Source organism: Aulostomus chinensis, chromosome 10 (genome assembly GCF_037954235.1).
Source record: "Aulostomus chinensis isolate RoL2024-O1b breed Wild chromosome 10, RoL_Achi_v1.0, whole genome shotgun sequence".
In the NCBI taxonomy this organism is placed as follows: domain Eukaryota; kingdom Metazoa; phylum Chordata; class Actinopteri; order Syngnathiformes; family Aulostomidae; genus Aulostomus; species Aulostomus chinensis.
The window spans coordinates 22,171,274-22,189,911 of NC_141329.1; the positions used below are offsets into that span (position 1 = coordinate 22,171,274).

Below are 18,638 nucleotides of genomic sequence, written 5' to 3' on the forward strand. Positions count from 1 at the left end.
AAATTGTGATCTCAGTAACATCACAGCTTTCTCATGACTGCTGTTGCTTGTATAGACATATTTTTTTCATAAATTCTAATTCAAATTATAATATAATATAATTAGAATATGTTGTATTACTTTAGAACAGAACTTCAACAAAGGACATTTAAAACTGATATATATTATTATTAATTATCTTTCATTTTATGTGAATCTGTACATAGAAAACATGATCAAAAGCTATTTCTGGTCTTTTTGGAGTTATTCCATGCAACTATCTGGATCTTGAAGTGAATTTTCAAGTGATATGAAGCCGGACATCAAGTTGGGAAAGTGCCGGCTTCAATTAATTTATCAGATTTGAGCATTACTGTGTGTAGCTGAACCACAGAATATGATGCTGTTAGGTTATGGCATAAAAAGGCTGGCTTTGTTGCCGGATGTGGAAAAAACATCCAATAGACTCTAAAAAAAGCACAGGAAGGAAACTGGGGGTGGGGTGGCAGCGAGTAGCAATGGGGGTGTGGTGGTGGAGAGTGGGAGTGAGAAAGGAATGTTCTCTCCACTCACTCTTTCTCCTTCTTGTTATCATGCATGCTCACACATAATAACCCCACTTTCCTGCTTACAGCTACTGTATGAAAAGAATGCATAATCTTTGTAAACAGGGAGACACGAGAAAGAGATTTCACTTAATTCTTATTTACTATCTCAATTTAAATGACAAAAAATAAGCATAAACATACTGAAAAGGGCCTAACTCTTTGTGTGAGTGTTTTCAGACATTCTGTGTTAACTGCAAAAATGGATCAATTTGGGGGGGGGGGGGATGCTCAATTTACTGTTGCAATAATGTTATGTAATGTTAACCACAACATCCTGTAAGCTCAGTGAATCTGCACAGTTTTATTTATGTTTTATATTACATTGACTTCTATTGACTACTATTATATTATATTATATTAATGACTCCTAGAGCTTTTATATCTTTGTACTTTTTTATCTTTAATTCAGCACCTATAGGCTTGCTCCAAACAACATGTCTTTTGTATTTAGAGAAAATAAAGATTAATCTATCAATTATACTAATTCATTTAACCCCTATTAAAGAAGCAAAACTAGATACATACCTCCCCTCTTTGTATTCATGTTTGTTTTAGGAGTGAACTTCGTAAGCACAAGTTTTCTCAAAATGTATTTTGACGAATGTAAAATACTCAAACCGTGGTCATATAATCTGGTCTCTCCCTTAAACTGTGAAAAACTGGTGAGAAATTTTAGATGATTTCATAAAAAATAGAGATATTGTTCCATTTTTAGATTCACTCCAAAAGCTTGCTTTAAAGAAGAAGATGTGCTTGTATTCATCTTAGAACTCGTTCTCTGGAGGCAAAAATCACAACATGGCTTAACCAGATGGATTAAACATACTTTACAAGTTTAGATGGTGGAAAATATGAGACAAAAGAGGCACCAACCAATACCATTTAACTAATTACTGATCATTAAGCATTTTTAATACTGGAAAAGTAAACAAAGACATCTAAAGATGAAGAAAGACAAAATGACTGCTTACATGAAACACAAGAATCCCAACACTGAAACATCAATTTAAGGGTCTTTTAGTTTAAAATACAAATAATAGAATTATGCAACAGACAGGGTTTCTAAGTTCATAGTTACTGTGTGGGACTATTTATTGGATATTACATGTTTTGGATCATGGCTTGAATAATATTAGGCCAACGTATCCAAAATCAGGATAAAGGTCAGAGTTTTGTTTAGACAACTCAAACAGTTTGGCTACAGCTTCGGAAATTTTTTTTTCTTCCTATTATCCATAATCAAGACACGCCTCCTTTCTGTCTGCTTCACAATTTTAGACTCCATGTTTCTGCAAATTCCCCTTTATGTAATCTTTCCGGATGGGAAAACAGATTTCAGTGACTTGTCAGGCAAAGAAAACCATTTTACAATTACAAACATTAGGCACGTTTCATAACATTTCAAAAGTGATCATCTTCTTCCACTGAAGTATTGCGGTGTATTCTAACTTCAATAACAGCAGAATGTGAACACTTACATCCAAAGGAAATTTAGCTCTTTGGAAATAGATCAGCCGCTTGGAACCATGTTTGTAATTAAAATCAGTACCCAAATCAAACAATAAAATAAACAATCTTATGGCTTTCCAGTGTACTGTATTTCATAAACAGTAAAAGTTCAAACTCATTTAAAATAGTCACCAAGCCCAGCACCACTTCAGTCACTGTGGGCCTGCGTCCTGTTAAAACCTGATTGTACATGATTCGACAGAGCAGATAGAGACCAGAGATCCTCCCCTGGTTTCACCTCTTGTGTGCTGTGTATGCAACAGCAGTGTCTGTGTGCCTCCAGGCAAGGTGGAGAGAGAGCAGGCGCCAGAGCATAGCTCAGCACCGTGACACCTCACCACAGCAGAGTACTAACACAAACATTCCAGCTGCCACTTCTCAGCCATTTTGGCAGAGCTGAAGCAATGAACAAGACCATCTATGTTCCTCCTCTAGACCCGTATCTGATGCTGGAGACAGGCTGCTCAAGCAGTCTGAAACATGTGATTTAGAATTTTACACTCGTGGAAATTTGAAGACTGACCTAGCATGAACACTTATAATTTGCAGCTTACAGCCAGAATATTCATTCAAAGGATATTCATTCACTTTGAATTTAATAAAACCAAAATAAGGACTTCCAATTGCACTTCAATCTCTACATTACACTTCATAACTTCTAAATCAAAACAAATCATAATCATATTGTACTCATCTGGGAAACAGCAGCATCACTGCCCTTAAATTAAACAGAAAAAAATAAGCAGCAAAATGTTCAGGTATCTTACTTCCTCTTTATTTGGAAGAAAAACCTCAGTAATTTACAATGTGCATGCACATCTGAGGCATGTATGATATGTCAAAGTCAAATCGCCTTTTTATAGCTTTTTTTTTTGTCTAAGGCTGGGTATCGTTCCAAAATTTTAAAACTGGTGCTTTTACCAGTTCCTTGACTTTAATAGTGGAGAAATAAGCTTTTATTTTCATTGTGTATAAATAGCAAAAGTTGTCCTCTGTATTTCACCTACCCTCCATGAAGCAGTGGCATTTCCTTAACAATGCATCTTTTTTATTTTAAAATCCATTTGAACAAACTGAAAATTACATCATGCATCACATTATAAATCTTGGTTTCCAGCTCCTTGGCAGTTTCACACACTCAAAATGAGGTAAATAACATGGAAATTCTAATCACGGTTAATCCTCCAGCAGTGACTCACACATTCACCTAAGATCAGCAGGGAGGTGTGCAAAACCTTTCCATTGGTTGTGTTATGACCTCTGTGCTCTAAAAACATTTAAAACTATGTGAGGATTGCATCAGGACAAGAAATTGAATGGAACTGTTTATAATGCCTTTAGAATGAATGAGCAAAATCAGGAGAACTGTGTAATGCTCCTTAAATGCCAACAACAAACTCGCCTTCCCAGACTGCTACTGTACTTTAAATTTTTCATAATAATAATTTACCAAAATACAAAGTGTATTGTCTGATGTATCACTTGAAATGTTGACCGTACAGAGAATTATCACCTGGTTCTGCAGCCGCCCTCAGCTTGACAGAGCTTTTTAGTTCACCTCAGCTCATTGTTTAGCAGTCTGGTGTGCAACTTTATTGTTCTGGCTCACTCTCACTCTGTTGACAGAATCACATTTGGCTCCAGAAGTTGTTTTCAATCTCTGAACACACGCAGTAGACTACCTGCTCAGCACCGAACAACAAACAGACACTTTGAGCAAAGTTGAAACGATCATAAACCTGGGAATTGACTTGAACACAGGGATCACACAAAGTAATTTCTTGCAATCCTGGGGTCATCGACTAGGAAAATAATCCATTTACAGGAATGGCTAGAAAGCTTAACAAGGTAGAGAAACAATCTGAGGAATGATTGGTCAAGTTCTCGACACAACTTTCAAAGTCATATCTACAGTCTACATAACTTTTTGTCTATAGAGTCTGGAAACTTTCAGTCATTGTGGTTTATGCACTACATTGGACAGCGGTCACACATGACAAGGTCATTGACCAGCAGAAGTCATGAAAACACACGTTAAAAGTGACATTGCAAAGATGAACCATGAGCAAGACAGGGTTTTTGTTTCAAAAACAGATGTCCCTGTGAACAATGCAATCTAAGTTGTTTGTGTGCTGATTTGCAGTAAACCACAAAAAAAAGGAAAAAAAGAAAAATAATATGGTTAAAATGGACTGGGACAGTGTAGCGTTCAAATTTTGATGCCTGTTTCTAAATGTTTCATTTATGGCCGGTGTCTTTAATCTGAAACAACATTGAGCAGGGTTTCAAATGCACACACCTTAACAACAGTTCTTTTACAATACTACGCATGACTATTCCTCGAGGTATCTCCTCATGGCATGTCTTGTAGTCTCATGGGCTCATGTGGATGAAACTCATCTCTAGATCCGTGACATCTGTGAACCTTTGAACAGTTTCCACTTAGCGCTCTAGCACTGATTTAAAAGCGCAGATTTGCTGTTAAACTTGAGGCTTTTGTCAGTTGGTCCCAACCACTGTTTGTGAACAGGAAATCATTGCATTACAAAATTTAAGTGATCATAACAACCCTGTTAGGTGAATCCTGAGGTAATGTGTGAATAAAAAAATGTAAATAGGGATGTAAAAATATGCAAATTTCATCAGTTACCCATTTCAATGTCAACTGCTTTTACCGATTTTACACTAGTTGCGACAGTGTCCACCATTCATTTTTTTGTAGAACTGCCTGCATCTTATCCTCGTCTTTGATTAATTCTTACCATTCTACACTGAAAAAGACAGCTGTATACGAATCAAATATGGTGAAACATACAATTGCCTGTTTTGTTTATAGAAAATAAAATTACTATTGTTTGGACCAGTGGATGAATTTGGTATCGTTCTGATAGTGTGTATACAGCAAGTTTAGATTCAATAACATATTAAAGTGCTCTTCCATTCATACAGGTCAGCTATCCATCCATCCATCCATCCATTGTCTTCCGCTTATTCCAGTTAAGGGTCGGGGGGTGGGGGCTGGAACCTATCCCAGCAGCTACGGGCGAGAGGCGCAGTTCACCCTGGACAGGTCGCCAGCCAAACAACCATTCACACTCACAGTCATACCTACAGTCAATCAGCCTAGTCCCCAATTGCATGTCTTTGGACGGTGGGGGGAAGCCAGAGAGTACCTAGAGAGAACCCACACAGGCATGGGGAGAACATGCAAACTCCACACTGAAAGACCCCGTGCCTGAGACGGGGCTTGAACCCGGAACCTTCTTGCTGTGAGGTGACAGCGCTAACCACTGCACCACCGTGCCACCTACAGGTCAGCTATTGAATATAAATAACATTAATTACTGCAGTCAGTCTGCCAAGCACATCCATATTGATAAAATATGTTAATTTAATCAGCTGAAATGTTAAAGGCCAGGCAACATTCACCGTATGTGTGTAGCAAGTTACCGTCCCAGCCAAGACAAAGACAAGGAATATGCATATTGAACACTTTTTCCTAAGATGTCAAAACAACAGACTAAAACTGTGATGATGTATACACTTGTGCTGAGTTTGCAATTCTCTTCTGACATTCATTCAACAATGTTGACAACATCATTTCAAACATCCAAACACTGTGTCAACTATCTTTGTCACTTAATCTTTTATTTATCTCTCATCAAAATAGACCCCAGCAAAGCTAACTGCAGCTAAGAGCAGAACATTACAATGAAACAAATGGAGTTGAACTATGACTTAGACCACAGAGAACGAGTGGGATGGGGGGAAGAGAAGAGAAAGTAAATGCTTGTGCCTCTTTTCAGCACTCTGCAACTCTGGAGCCTGGGAACTTCAGCAGCTTGGACAAGCTCTGAGAAATATCCTGAGCTGTAATGTAAACATGTCTGAACTCTGATCTAGCATAGCCCCGCACCCCCACCCCTCAGCATTCTGTGCAAGGCGTTTGCCAGTGACATCAGGAGCCCACTTTCTCATTTCCTGAGTAGGGTAATGACCCTGGGGAGAATGGGCTTTTTGAAGTCCTACAAAATAAAGCTGCTTTGCTCTGAACCCAATTGTTCCTGAGCTGAAGAGTAAGATTGCTGCCAGTGTGCGCTTTTCGACAGATAGATTGATCATGTTGTGAACCTACAGCTGTTACTACGCTGGTTGCAAGAATAAGACATTTCCAAAAAGGTGAAGATCGAGAAATTGTGATTATGAGGTAATACAAAACCCACAAATACACTCAGTTCTCAAGTGGAAATCATATCTGTTTCAAACAGCAGCGTAAAGCAAGTCCAGGAAACTGACATAAAAGGTGTCTTTCAAATAACAGTTATAGGTAAGCTCCTTTTTGTTTAAGTATCATAATGGTCAACTCCAAAACAAAACCCTCAATGTACAGCATGAATACCAAAACCAAACTGACAGCATTAATACGTTCAACTGAAGCCTCTTTCAAGGCCTTGTTGTAAGCAAAAAACAGCTTGTGTTTCATTTTGTGTGCAATTTGTCTCTGCATTCACCTTCCACGCACTGCACATAAAACACACCTGAATATGCTTGTTCCCACAGGCTTCCAGTTTCAGCAGTGGGTAGGAAAGTACTTGTGGAAAGACACTCCAAGGCACTCCCCGCCCCCTTCCCTCTTTTTCCTCACACACAATCCTGCCCTCTCTTCATTGAAGTCAAGCAGGAAAAACCTGACAAACCTCAAAGAGCGTTCTCAGCAGAAGAAATTGCATCAGGCCTGAACAGGCACATTTACAAGGCCCCTCTGAATGTATAATTGTACATAGGTGCAAAGTGACACTGTTGTGTGTAAATTCCTGATGATGAAAAGCCATGAAAAAAAGCTTCCTAAATCAAATGTATTTCATAGCAACAATGGCGTAGCAATATATTAATCATCCTAATGTTCCCTGTTGACTACAATTGCATAGAGGAGATTTTTGTGTCTTGAGGTCCATATAATGCTCGACATTCAAACAAAATGCTGGCAACAATGAAAAGCATGCTGGAAGCACAAATCTACAACAAAGGGATACAGTAGGGACTTTCTAATCCAATCCCCTTGGGATTGGAGGTATTTCAACCCAGCGAAATGTTCCCTTCACTGAACACTGTGGTAACTCAAGCAGAAATGTGAAACAAGTATCCTTGCATATTCACAGGAGTCTATTCCAGTTGAAGGGATCAAATAAGAAATCCAAATAATCATGCATTAGTTCTAGAATAAAATCAAGCCTTTAAAAACAAGAAGAGTTTGTATTAATGTTTTGAATTTTAACCATCATTAAAAGCACGTTTGATTACGTTACTTTGAAAACTCATGGTGAATATTGTACAACATCAGCCAACAGGCACGCTAGTGCAGCATGCAGTAAGTCAATGAAAACGTATGAGAAGGCAGTGACAGCTGACACACTACACTCTGAGTAAACTACGACATTTACATCATCATTGAGCAATACAGAGGTTCACATTGAAGAATACCGTGCATTCTGTCCCACTCTGTGAGTCAGGATTTCTACAAAATAGAGATCCTAACCTATGGAGTGGGACGTGACAGGTGTAATCTTGCAGGAGGGTGGGGTGAAAATCCACTGCCATGTCAGGCTCTACTTAACATACTGTCACACAGCCTGAACCCACCTCTTCCAACTGTGTCACGCCCAAGAAAGAAGCTACCACACTAGTCAAACAACGCAGACATTGGGGGTAAAAATGTGCTTGGGTACCATACAGATCGCCCAGTGTGAGTGCGTCCTGATCAAAGGAAAAACATTGGTCCACATGTGTGAGAGAAGGAACCTGATCTAGGACAGCAACCACCTGTTACCCCAGCACATTCAAATAAAATCATCATGTATTATATACTAGAATCCATAGGGTCTTTGTCTGTAGAAAGGGATGTCTGGGGAAAACACTGTGAGTGGAACAAGTTTATTTCTGATCACAGCAGAGAAGTACGTCAGGAAAACTGTAAGAACTAAAAATAATAGCCCCTGTCTTTATTTTTATAATGGTACAAGAGTATACAATGACCTAGATATACACCCACTTGGCAGTTTATGAGGTATGCCTAAAGAGCTAATACAGTATAATACACAATCATGGAATAAATCCTTCATTACTTAAATGTTTTGTTTTTTCGTGTATATAATTGACAATAATGCTCAACAATAATGATTTCATTTAGACAGTTCATTTTGAAGTGTGCAGGATGGGAGACCTCACATGAACGTGGACTAAAGATTGTAGCTTCACCACTGCCTCTGTTTCACTTTTCAAGATTTGAGAGGGCAGCAACTGGTTGCTGCCCCTCTAAAGCTAGTGAACAACTGACCGTGTTCAGGCATAAAGTATGAACCACAGTTGGCCTGTTTGTGACCCTCAGACATTGACACCCATTGACATGTTTTTATGATGTGGGAATACACAATGCCAAACACATCTGATCTGCTATTTTTCACTATAAACAAGCACTTTTGTACACAAAAACATGAGAAAAATGAACCAGCAGGGAGGTGATTATGTTTTTTGTCATTGTTAACATGGTGTCTGAAGGTGAGGCTGTTGCCTTGCAAGCTCTGCAAGCGGACACTGACTACAGCCAAGGACAGCAACCAGATACGTCCGAGGAGAGGCTTTTAATACTGGATGGGCTGTGCATGCACTACAATAAAGGCTAAATGTGCTCAAATGGCTAGGCTATCAGCACAGCAGACCTCTACCACCAGGACTGCCCCCCCCCCCCCCCTCCTCTGAGTATGTACCTACCTCTACTGTATCATTCCTTGAAAACTGAGGATGAGGTGGGTCTATAAGTGTCTTCGGCAGCACTCTTCAAAGACAGACACAACCATCCAATAGGCTGCTGAATAAAACATGAGGTATGTGCTGCAGGGTGGGTTGTGTGTGTGTGGTTGAGTGTTGGAGAATGGGAAAAGGGATGGAAGGGGGGAAAATGAGGGAGTTCTTTAGACAGCACTACTGGAGATACTGTATATCAGATCATAAATGTCTTTGATTTGACACAAATCCTCTCTGCCCTGCTGGGTGTCTGGAAACTTCTGTTCTCCTGAATTTGTGTGTGATTATTTTCTTTGTGTATTTTTTCACCTGCTATTTGTGTAAGTGTGTGTGGGTGAGTGCATTTGTGTGTACGTGTTGTTCTTTTTAATAACATTTATCTTGTTTGCAAAATCTAAATAGGTTCAGAAAAGAATGAAAGTGTGCTACATTTCTGGTGAACGCAATGCAAATGCAAATCGTCAGGTTCAGAGATGTCCCAGATTCACGGAGCAGTATTTCCAACACACTGCTGCTCCTGCTGCTGACACCATATTTGCTGAGCCTTGTCTTTTTAAGACACGCCACACTGGATTATTCTTTTTTCACCATTCTTTGATCCGTTTATCATCCAATCAAAACACAAGAGCATTTTTAATACGAATAACCCCAATTACATAGATTTAATTTATTAAACATGATCACATACTAAAACAATTAAGTTTAATCTATTTTTCATGAGCAAATATCCAAAATCTATAGACTATACAATCTTCAATAAGGTGGGAAGTACAGGTTAATTTACAAGACAATAAATATACAATATTTTCACAGACACAGTGGCAGTTATCACAAAAAATGATTCTGATATAATTTATATCATACAAGACAGCCTATTCAATTCTTCTTTGGGAATAGTGAATAAGAAAATCTAGGTAGGACACAATGCTAACTTCCCCTCTATTTAAAAAGGTAACTCTACCCTATTGTACCTTAACTGTGCTGAATTGAGTTGGGTGGGGCATTAATATTAAAGCTCCATTACATAATCATAGCTGTACAAACTGTGGTTCCAAATGTCATCAGTTCAATATGACAACAGCATCCAGGATATTTTGCCTCAAATCTTGTACTGGCAGAGGGAGTGGAGCTGTATCTTCTAGATACAGTAGGTTTATGGTGCAGCCCTACAGTCTCTGAAACTTTCCACCTCTTGAGGAATAAAATGGTATTATGAGACAAAATGGGCCAGGACTAGCTTGTTCAATCACAAACAAATGATCCCTTGAAAATCACTGGTATTTTCACTTTCCTCTCACAGAGATTAATCCAATTTAAATTAATAGGTTAATTTAAAAGAAAGGCACAAACAAAATAAAGAAAAAAAAAGAATGCCATGGCAGCAGTGAGAAATGACACAGTTTAGTAGTAAACATGTCCTTGGTCTCCAGAAGAATCTCTTGGATTACCACTATACTTGTGCCATCACAAGCCTGATATTGGAAATATAGTCTCTATATGTAGCAGAGTTATTAACTGAAAGGGATTAAAAAAATAAAGCTCCTCTGAGAGCTGTCAGACATGAAGGAACTTTGTTTTGTGCCACTTATAAATCTGGTGTCTGTGTTGGTTACCAAAGCAAAAGCATGTTGCAGCTTGAGCCCTGTTCTCCCTTGAGGACACCACCATCATGGCATGATCACAAAATTGATGTGCAGCTAAGATGTTTAGAATGTAAGTATGCTGATGTTATCCTACAACTATGTTTAATGGGAAAGAGAGACATTCATTTCATGCACGATTTAGCAAGAAGATGATAAAGTAGATATCAGATATATCAGAGACAGCACAACTGTCCAAAGACGTGTCCTCCAGGGGCAATAATATCCTGGAAACTGACAAAACGAGTATATATGTGACCATTCCCCCTTCATAAAAATGAGCTTTGCTTATGCAGATCTAGGTAATGCTATGAGTTTATGAACTGTCCTTGAATATATCTGTGAAATGTCCAGCACATAATGTTACATGGCCCTAATTTTTATTACATTAGTCACTGAAATACGTGTATAAAGAAAACACAAGAATCATGTTGTGCAAAGTGATGGTCACTTTTGTTTATATAGGATAGCGGTCGAAAGATTATTTACTGATCAACCATCATCAGATGACTCCTAAATTCTATCATATGCAAAAATGTTCTCTAGTCTTGTGCAAACTGTAACATTTGTAACATTTGTGCAAAGATGAAAGAGCACACAACTCTGCCAAAAAGCTTACCTGTCAACAGAATATGAACATCACCAAAATTGTATCACCAAAATCTGTTCACAATCCCATTACACTTTCAAACAAAAAACTCACAATTCCCAAATAAAACAGAAAAATATGACCTGGATTACATTTTAAATAAGGTACTTCTTGTTTAACTGTTTTAAAGAAATAGAACGCAACATTTATAATATAATCCAAAAAATACATCATACTAGAAGAAAATTGGATTGAGCCTGTGTTTAACCCATATCTAGGAATGGGCACTAATCCCAAATGGAGAGAGGAGATTAACAGATGGTTTTATTATATGGTATATGGAGGCTTAACATAATGTCTTTTAAGGAGAGCACTGTGAGATGCTTGACTCGTATCATCACTACAGTCTACACAATGAGACAAGCTTAATCACATCAGGCTTACAGTGTAGTTATTAGTTAGTAGTTACTATCAGTAATCAGCAACCACAGCATTTCCAGCCCTTGCTAGAGAAAACTTGAAGTAATTCTGCATTCAGATGAACTAACAGCCAGATCCTTCTTTAGGAAAAAAAAAAAAAAGGGTCCATCTTCATGTGACAAAATGGAGGTGATCTGTGAGATGGATCCACTGGGTTGGGCCAGGCTTTGGGTTTCACTGTGGGTGGCCCTCATGGACCTGCGCTAATTGTTTCACTTCATAGCTGAGCCAAGCAGGGATCAGACCACCAGCAACTCTGATTCAAGCAGTTCAACAACCAAACAGGCTACACCAGGGAACACTACAGTGCACACCCGACCTCAGACACAAGCTCATTGTATATCAGCATTTCTCTCTCTGTCGGTTTTAATGAATCAAGAACATACATTTGATTTTCACGTTAATGTGTCAAGTTAAATTGGTTGAATGTACATATTGCCATTGAAAGTGTGAAATAAAAACACAAATATATTATGTGACCTAAATAGACTTGAGTATTTAAAGGTCAATATAACTTTTTCATAGTTAAATATTAACTTTTAAGTAAGGTTGGAGCTTTAAAACAGCATATACTGAGCAAAGTGCTTCATAAACAATTCTAACAAATTATATGTTGAAACTACACAATGTGCCAATGCCTTAGCCATGGTCAAAAACACGTGGTCGCTTCCCCTGGCATGCAACATATCATACACAAACATAATTTTGCCTTAATAAATGTTATCCTGTTGAAGGCGACTGCCACCAAGCACACACACACAAAAAATGAACAGAAGTATACAAATCCCAAAGCACAAAGACAAAAAAGTGGATAAGTGTGTGTGGCCAATTGTAATAAGGTTTTTTTTTTACTGTACAGTTGCGTCATACTCAGCGTACATCTTGACTTAGCCTCCAAAAACAGCACTTCATGCAGTCACCTCAAGTATGATTGAAAACACATGCCAGCAAAGGTCGGGTTACAGAGATCAGTTTGGGCTACTAGAAGTAATCACCTGCAGTCGCAGAGAGGAGAAGAAGACGTCAGGAAGTGAGTGGGGCATCAAGCTAAACAAAAGGATGGGCTCCTTCCATCCTTCTCACAAACATATGGATCTCCTTCTGTGCCAAGGCTGAGGGTAACTTAGCAGCCAGACATTAGGAAGGTCTGCATTCTGATTCTTACTGAAACATGGCTGAACCGCAACATTCCAGATGCTGCCACGGAACAAGAAGGCCACTTACTGCATCAAGTACACAGGACATCTGATGCTGACGAGAAAATGGGAGATGGATGTGTTGTAATTTTCATGGCGGTGTTATCTTGCACATCAGTGCAATGGCAATAAAGTTTCAAATGTCTTACGCATATAGGGTGAGGAGCTCGGTCATCAGGAAAGAGGTCAGATTTGCGCAACAGCTCTTTTGCCTTAGAATGACTCACTGCTGCCTCTTGAGTGACAGAGTGGCATTATAAGATGAGATCTAAAGGTACGGGTTCTTACTTTTTTTCTTTACATATAACACCTTCAAAGAGATAGGAGCTAAAATAGGTTGTTTGAAACAGAGGACTGAACTGAGCGTTTGCATAAAAGTCCAGTATAAGATGAATAAAAGGGTACTGATATATTTTAATGCAGAGTAAAGCAAAGCATCTCCAGTGGAATCCAAAAATAAAAATACAGAGTTAGCAAAGACCATGACAGGAACCCAATATCTTTTTGGATTGTGACCTTAAAATGTCAACTCAAAAAATTCGTCAGCCATTTCATAGTTCATCAATTCAAGCAAGGAGTAGGTCTATTTCCTTGTTTGGGTTTGTATGTGACAAGATTTTGAGTCAATGAGTAAAATTAGACAAAAAATAAAATAAATACATATCAATGTAAAATATAAATTAACAATAATTTATATTTACAATAACACAAAGCTTATCGAGTAATTTTGCCACTGTGCCTTCACTGGGTTGCACCAAAATGAGAGTGACAGCAAGGATCAGGAGAGATGAGTATGCCACACAAACAAAGGTCTGTGTGGATATTGTGGTTACATGGTTCATGTTACAGACCGCTAGATGACCAGGATATCTCACAAGTTGTCTTTCAAAAAAGAGCTGCTGTGGTGTGGCGCACTTGGATACAAAGTTGCAAGTGGGCAAACACGGGGAGCCTATATAGGCTCCTAGATCTGTCAGTAGAACAAGAATCGGAAATAACAAAATCCTCCCAGTGCACACAGAAATGTTAATCACCAGGCATCCCTTGCCTACTATGTTTTCAAGGCCTGTTTGACTTAAAGTAAACATGTGCAGGAAATGTATTCAGTGGCTCTAAACATTTATTCGGGAGCCTTGTGCCTTATGCAGTTTCATGGCCAGCACATCTTTCAAGAAGGTGCTTAGTGAGCCATTTGTTAAACACATGATAATAGGGTATGGCAATACAAGGCATGCTACACACAGCAAGTCTATATCACTGTTCCTTAAGCCTTTAGTTTCTGTTCTCTGTATTGTTGATAGACAATGTAAGGCGGTTGCTGGATTCCGATCTGAGGAAATTGAATGTATGTGCTTTGTAATACGTTGCGTGTGCTTTGTAAGCTGTAGTCTGTGACCTATTTATGGGCTGAATGCATTAACTAATACTACCTGTATCAAGAAGGAAAATATTGGGAAAAACTAGCCATGGAAAAAAAAAACCATTCTAATATGTGGATATTCAAAAGCCTCTGATTAGTTTATGAAAGCATTATGGAAAATCATTTTAGAGGTTGTAGGATAAGTAAGGTAAGCGCTCATCTCGTCTTTCCCATTTCTCAAATTTCATCTCAAAAATATCCTTGTTAATCTGGTCTCAATGAGCCCTGTTGTTTAAGTGCTACTCACTCTGCGCTCCCAGTCAGTTATAATCCATCGTGCTGCTTGACCCTCACTTGGTGTAATGCAAATCAAATGTGTACAAATGTAGCAAGTGTTACTTCTTAATAATGAAAAATACATAACGGTGTGCAAGTCAACAGTGTTGCTAGTGTAAACAGTTGTTTTGGGAAAAAAAATAACTGCAATATAAACAAACGCTGGATAGATGCACTATCAATGTTTTAAAGAGGATTTCAAGTGGGAGTTGTTCAGCTTCACCTCATCGTCATGACTTGTGAAAAACATATTAACCTCAGGGTTGATATAAACATGTACGCTAGGATTTCATTTCCTCCTCACCATCTTGCTGTGCTCATCAGTTTTATGTAGAACACACAACTCCAGAGTCAGTGAAAATGAAACATTACATGATAATGATGTTCCCTGACCTCTTATAAACAGTCGATATAATCCATTATGTTGTTGTGTCTTGCTTCCCATCATGTTCTACTGCTGTACTGAGCCAAACAGCATGAAAACACCATATAATTATAAGCGTTTCATATTAAGTAAAAAAACATCTTTTCATGTATGTAAAAGCTAATAGATTCACAAGCAAATGTATGACATGTAGAGGCCTTCCCATGCCCACTTCCAACAATCATCACTGTCTTTTTATGGCTTTACTTGAAAAAAATATTAGAATGTTTATTTTCCATCCAGCAACACAAGCAAACCTAGAGCAGCAACATCAGACTTTCACCCCTTTGACATTATTGAAATGCTGCCAGTGCACTGCTCCCTCATGCCCAAGGAAAGAAAACAACAAAATAATCTCACTTCTCACTGGCTGTGCCCTTAACAGATGACATACAGGAAGTCCGTCCTGTCAGCAGAAAGTCCTGCTGTCAGAGTTTCTCTTAGTTCTCTGCAAATGCTTTACTGTTGAGGGTGAACAATGAAAGTTTAGTATATGAAAAGCTATACTGCATGTACTTAAATTTGAGATTTACAAAACTACTTTTTACTTCCTTCGAGAAACCATCACTGGCACGTAACATCTCCTGGAAAACTGACCAATTTACGAACAACTGATTCCTAGATGATGAGATCAGATAATGGTGCATATTAAATGGGTTTAAGAAGAAACAGACTGAATCTGCATCCCTCAGTTCAGATCAGCTGCATGAACAGAGATGTTGACATGGTTTTCAGTAAATGCAAAACATCTCTGTGGCCCAATGACCCCAAAATGGTTTCTTCGGAATGGAGCAATTTGTACAAAAAGCTTTTTGATCCCACATCATATGATCGATTTCAAGGGCTCTTTCATCATCTTAATCAGTTACCTGGAGTTTATTAAAAACATTTCCTGCCTGTTGTGTATTTGGTCTGAATTAAGTTGTCCTGGAAAATTTGCCAGAGAAAGAGTCATCAACAGTCACATGCACAGCAGAGTAATTTTAGAGTTTTGCCATTGTTAATTTAACACACAACTATGACCACTTAAAGCAATAATTCACACAAAATGTGTAGTTTGTCTTTCAAGCAGTCAAAAATAGGTCAAGTGAAGAAGTAAGAAGAAATAAAAAGGTGTCTTGAGCTCACAAAGGTATTTGTCCCCTCCTGCATTACTTGTCTGTGACTCCAGAATACAGTAACAGCCAGCCACGTATATTCAGCTTGAAGCTAATGGCTACTGATGGCGAACAAAACTGTCCAAAAATATCCCATAACAAAATGAAGCATGTCACCTGGTTATAATCCACATCTTTGCTAGCCAACCCTATGCTAAGGAATCCAAGCACTTTCAGTTGAGGTTAAAAAAAAAATAAAAAATTGAAAAACTTCTGGTTCAGCGTTTATTCATGGTCGTGCCAAAGCAGATCCAGCCAGCGCATTCAGTTCAACAAACTCAATGGGGTTGTTCACACTCCATTGTTGGAGCACCAAACCAGAAGTGTCATAGTTGTGTTTGTGGATTGCTGAACATAAGATTAGATAAAGATGGTGTGGATTATACCGGGCAATATGACCAGGCTGTAAAAGGATGTTTTCAACAACTTTTTATCGCTGTTGTTAGTATTCGATCACCATTAGCTTCCAGGAGGGAAAAAACTTCTTCAGGAGCTAAATACTGCAACTGCATATGTGAAAGGCAAAACGTACTTTTTTGTTAAGTATGGCTTACAGTGCTGTGATGCAACAAAATGCTTTTAAGTTGACATCTACATTTTGTCTGGTAAGTCTACAGTAATTTTGCAGTTTTCTCATCAGATGCAACAACAGCAATATAATCATCGGCATGATTTTCATCAACTCCATGATGATATTGTGGTGTGGTGTAAGCATCCTAACTACAGGCTTCATTATCATTATCATGACAACATAGGTGGTAAACTTCCATCACCTCCAAGTGTCACCTCAAAACTCACCGCTATGCGAGTTGAAATCTTCTGGTCCCCCTCCGAGCCCCTCTGCTCTCCACTGCCCCTGCTGTACTCTGGAGGTTGCTGGTTTGATCCCCGGCCGCCCTTCGTCTTGCGGTTCCCGGGTCCTTGCTGGACGATGTTGAGAAGGTGAAGGGTACTCTCATGCTCTCGGTCAGAGCTCTCGGCCTGACCCCTCTGGTAGCGGTTTTCGCAGGTGGAGTGGTGTCTCCTGCATAACTCTATGCGGGCGCGCAGTCGTTCCACTATGGCGTTGTGCAGCTGTGGCACCGCGGAGGCTCTGGGGGTGCCCACCACAGGCCCGTTGCAAACCCCACCGGGCATAGATCCCAAACCGACACCCAACATGGGTACAAATGTCCCTGCAGCTGACTGAGCGGGTGTCGCCTCTCCCATCCCGGCAGGTCACAAGTTTATAGAGACTGAGGTCCACTGAGCTTGTGCGGACCACAGTACGGGCATGGAAGGAGACGATACGTATGGACACAGCTATGATCCCATGTGGAAAGGGGAAAAAAAATACTAGGGAACACGCAGAAAGTCAGAGAAAATGAGACGAGGTGGTCAATGATAGTCTACGAAGGATGTGTTCCTCAATTATGTCGTTAAAGTGACACAGAGGAGAGAACCCTTGCCTACTAAATAAGATAAAGTCAGGGGAAAACTTGGTACCAAAAGAGACATCATAAAGTCCCAGTGTTAAAGAACTGTATTACTGAACTCTTCCTCAGGGGCGCTATGTCAGCTTTTAATTAAAACTGAAATGATTTACAAACAGAAAGGGCTCATGGATTCACAGCTGGAATTAATCTGCGCCTGCTTCACCACTCGACCTCCGCTCGCTGATAAAATATATGTAATATAATGGATTGATTTAAAACCATAGCAAACACAACTTCAGTTTCACCAATGAATGTATCCCTGACACATTTTACTTTATCTCAAATGTTCATCACTTATCGCCGATTACAGAGTGAGACTGCACACTGAAAGTCAGTCACCCAATGGTGAATCTACAAAAACACAAGATCTCATCACTTCAAGACTCACAACATTTTTTGTTTGGAAATTAGTCCTCCGTCTTTCTGTCCTTCTCCGAATAAGAGGAAACTGCTCGGAAAATCACAAATCAAGAACCACGCAGACGAAACGCTGGAGGTCGTTGCATAAAACCGATTGAAATCCTTCTCAGATAGTCCATTGACAATCGTTTGTCCGTGTGGTGCACCGAGGCAGTAGCGGAGCTGGAATACACAGACCCTCATTGTATGAACATTCCTCTTCAGACATTAGACACTCGTGTGGCTGTACTGAGGTGCTCATGTACCCTCTAGTGGACAGAAAGGGGAACTGTTGATGAGAGGGAAAGTTATTGCATAGAGGTTAAATATGACACTAACATTGCTGACAGAATTACATGAAAACAGTGACGGACTGAGTTTCTTGAAGTTTCATAGTTAAAGCACCTTCTGCTATATGTCTAATTTTGGAGAGATTTCTTACCTGATGTGTGCATAACAAACTTTTTTTCAGTGTTGCTTTTATTACAGCCCCCCCACAGACAGAAAATACTGTCACTCATTTATCACCTGCTCTGTTTCAGGTCATGCTGATTGTGGACTTGTCTTCAAATGTATCCCAGCACAGTGCAAGGTTTACAACTGTACAGACAGGCAATTACACTGACATTCACAGAGACAGGTGCATTGTTATCCCTGAAGAAAGTGAAGCATCTAGACTAAAAAA

At 39.2% G+C, this 18,638-nt stretch overlaps 1 protein-coding gene across 1 annotated transcript in view; it reads right to left on the minus strand.

The window, feature by feature from the left end:
* Positions 1-18,379, minus strand: part of maml2 (mastermind like transcriptional coactivator 2) — a 41,378-nt gene extending 22,999 nt beyond the window's left edge. The window contains exon 1 of the mRNA XM_086216463.1: positions 16,878-18,379. Coding sequence (XP_086072589.1) covers positions 16,878-17,288 — 411 coding nt within the window. The 5' untranslated portion in view covers positions 17,289-18,379. The remainder of the gene's footprint in view (positions 1-16,877) is intronic.
* Between the last annotated feature and the right edge of the window lie 259 nt (positions 18,380-18,638).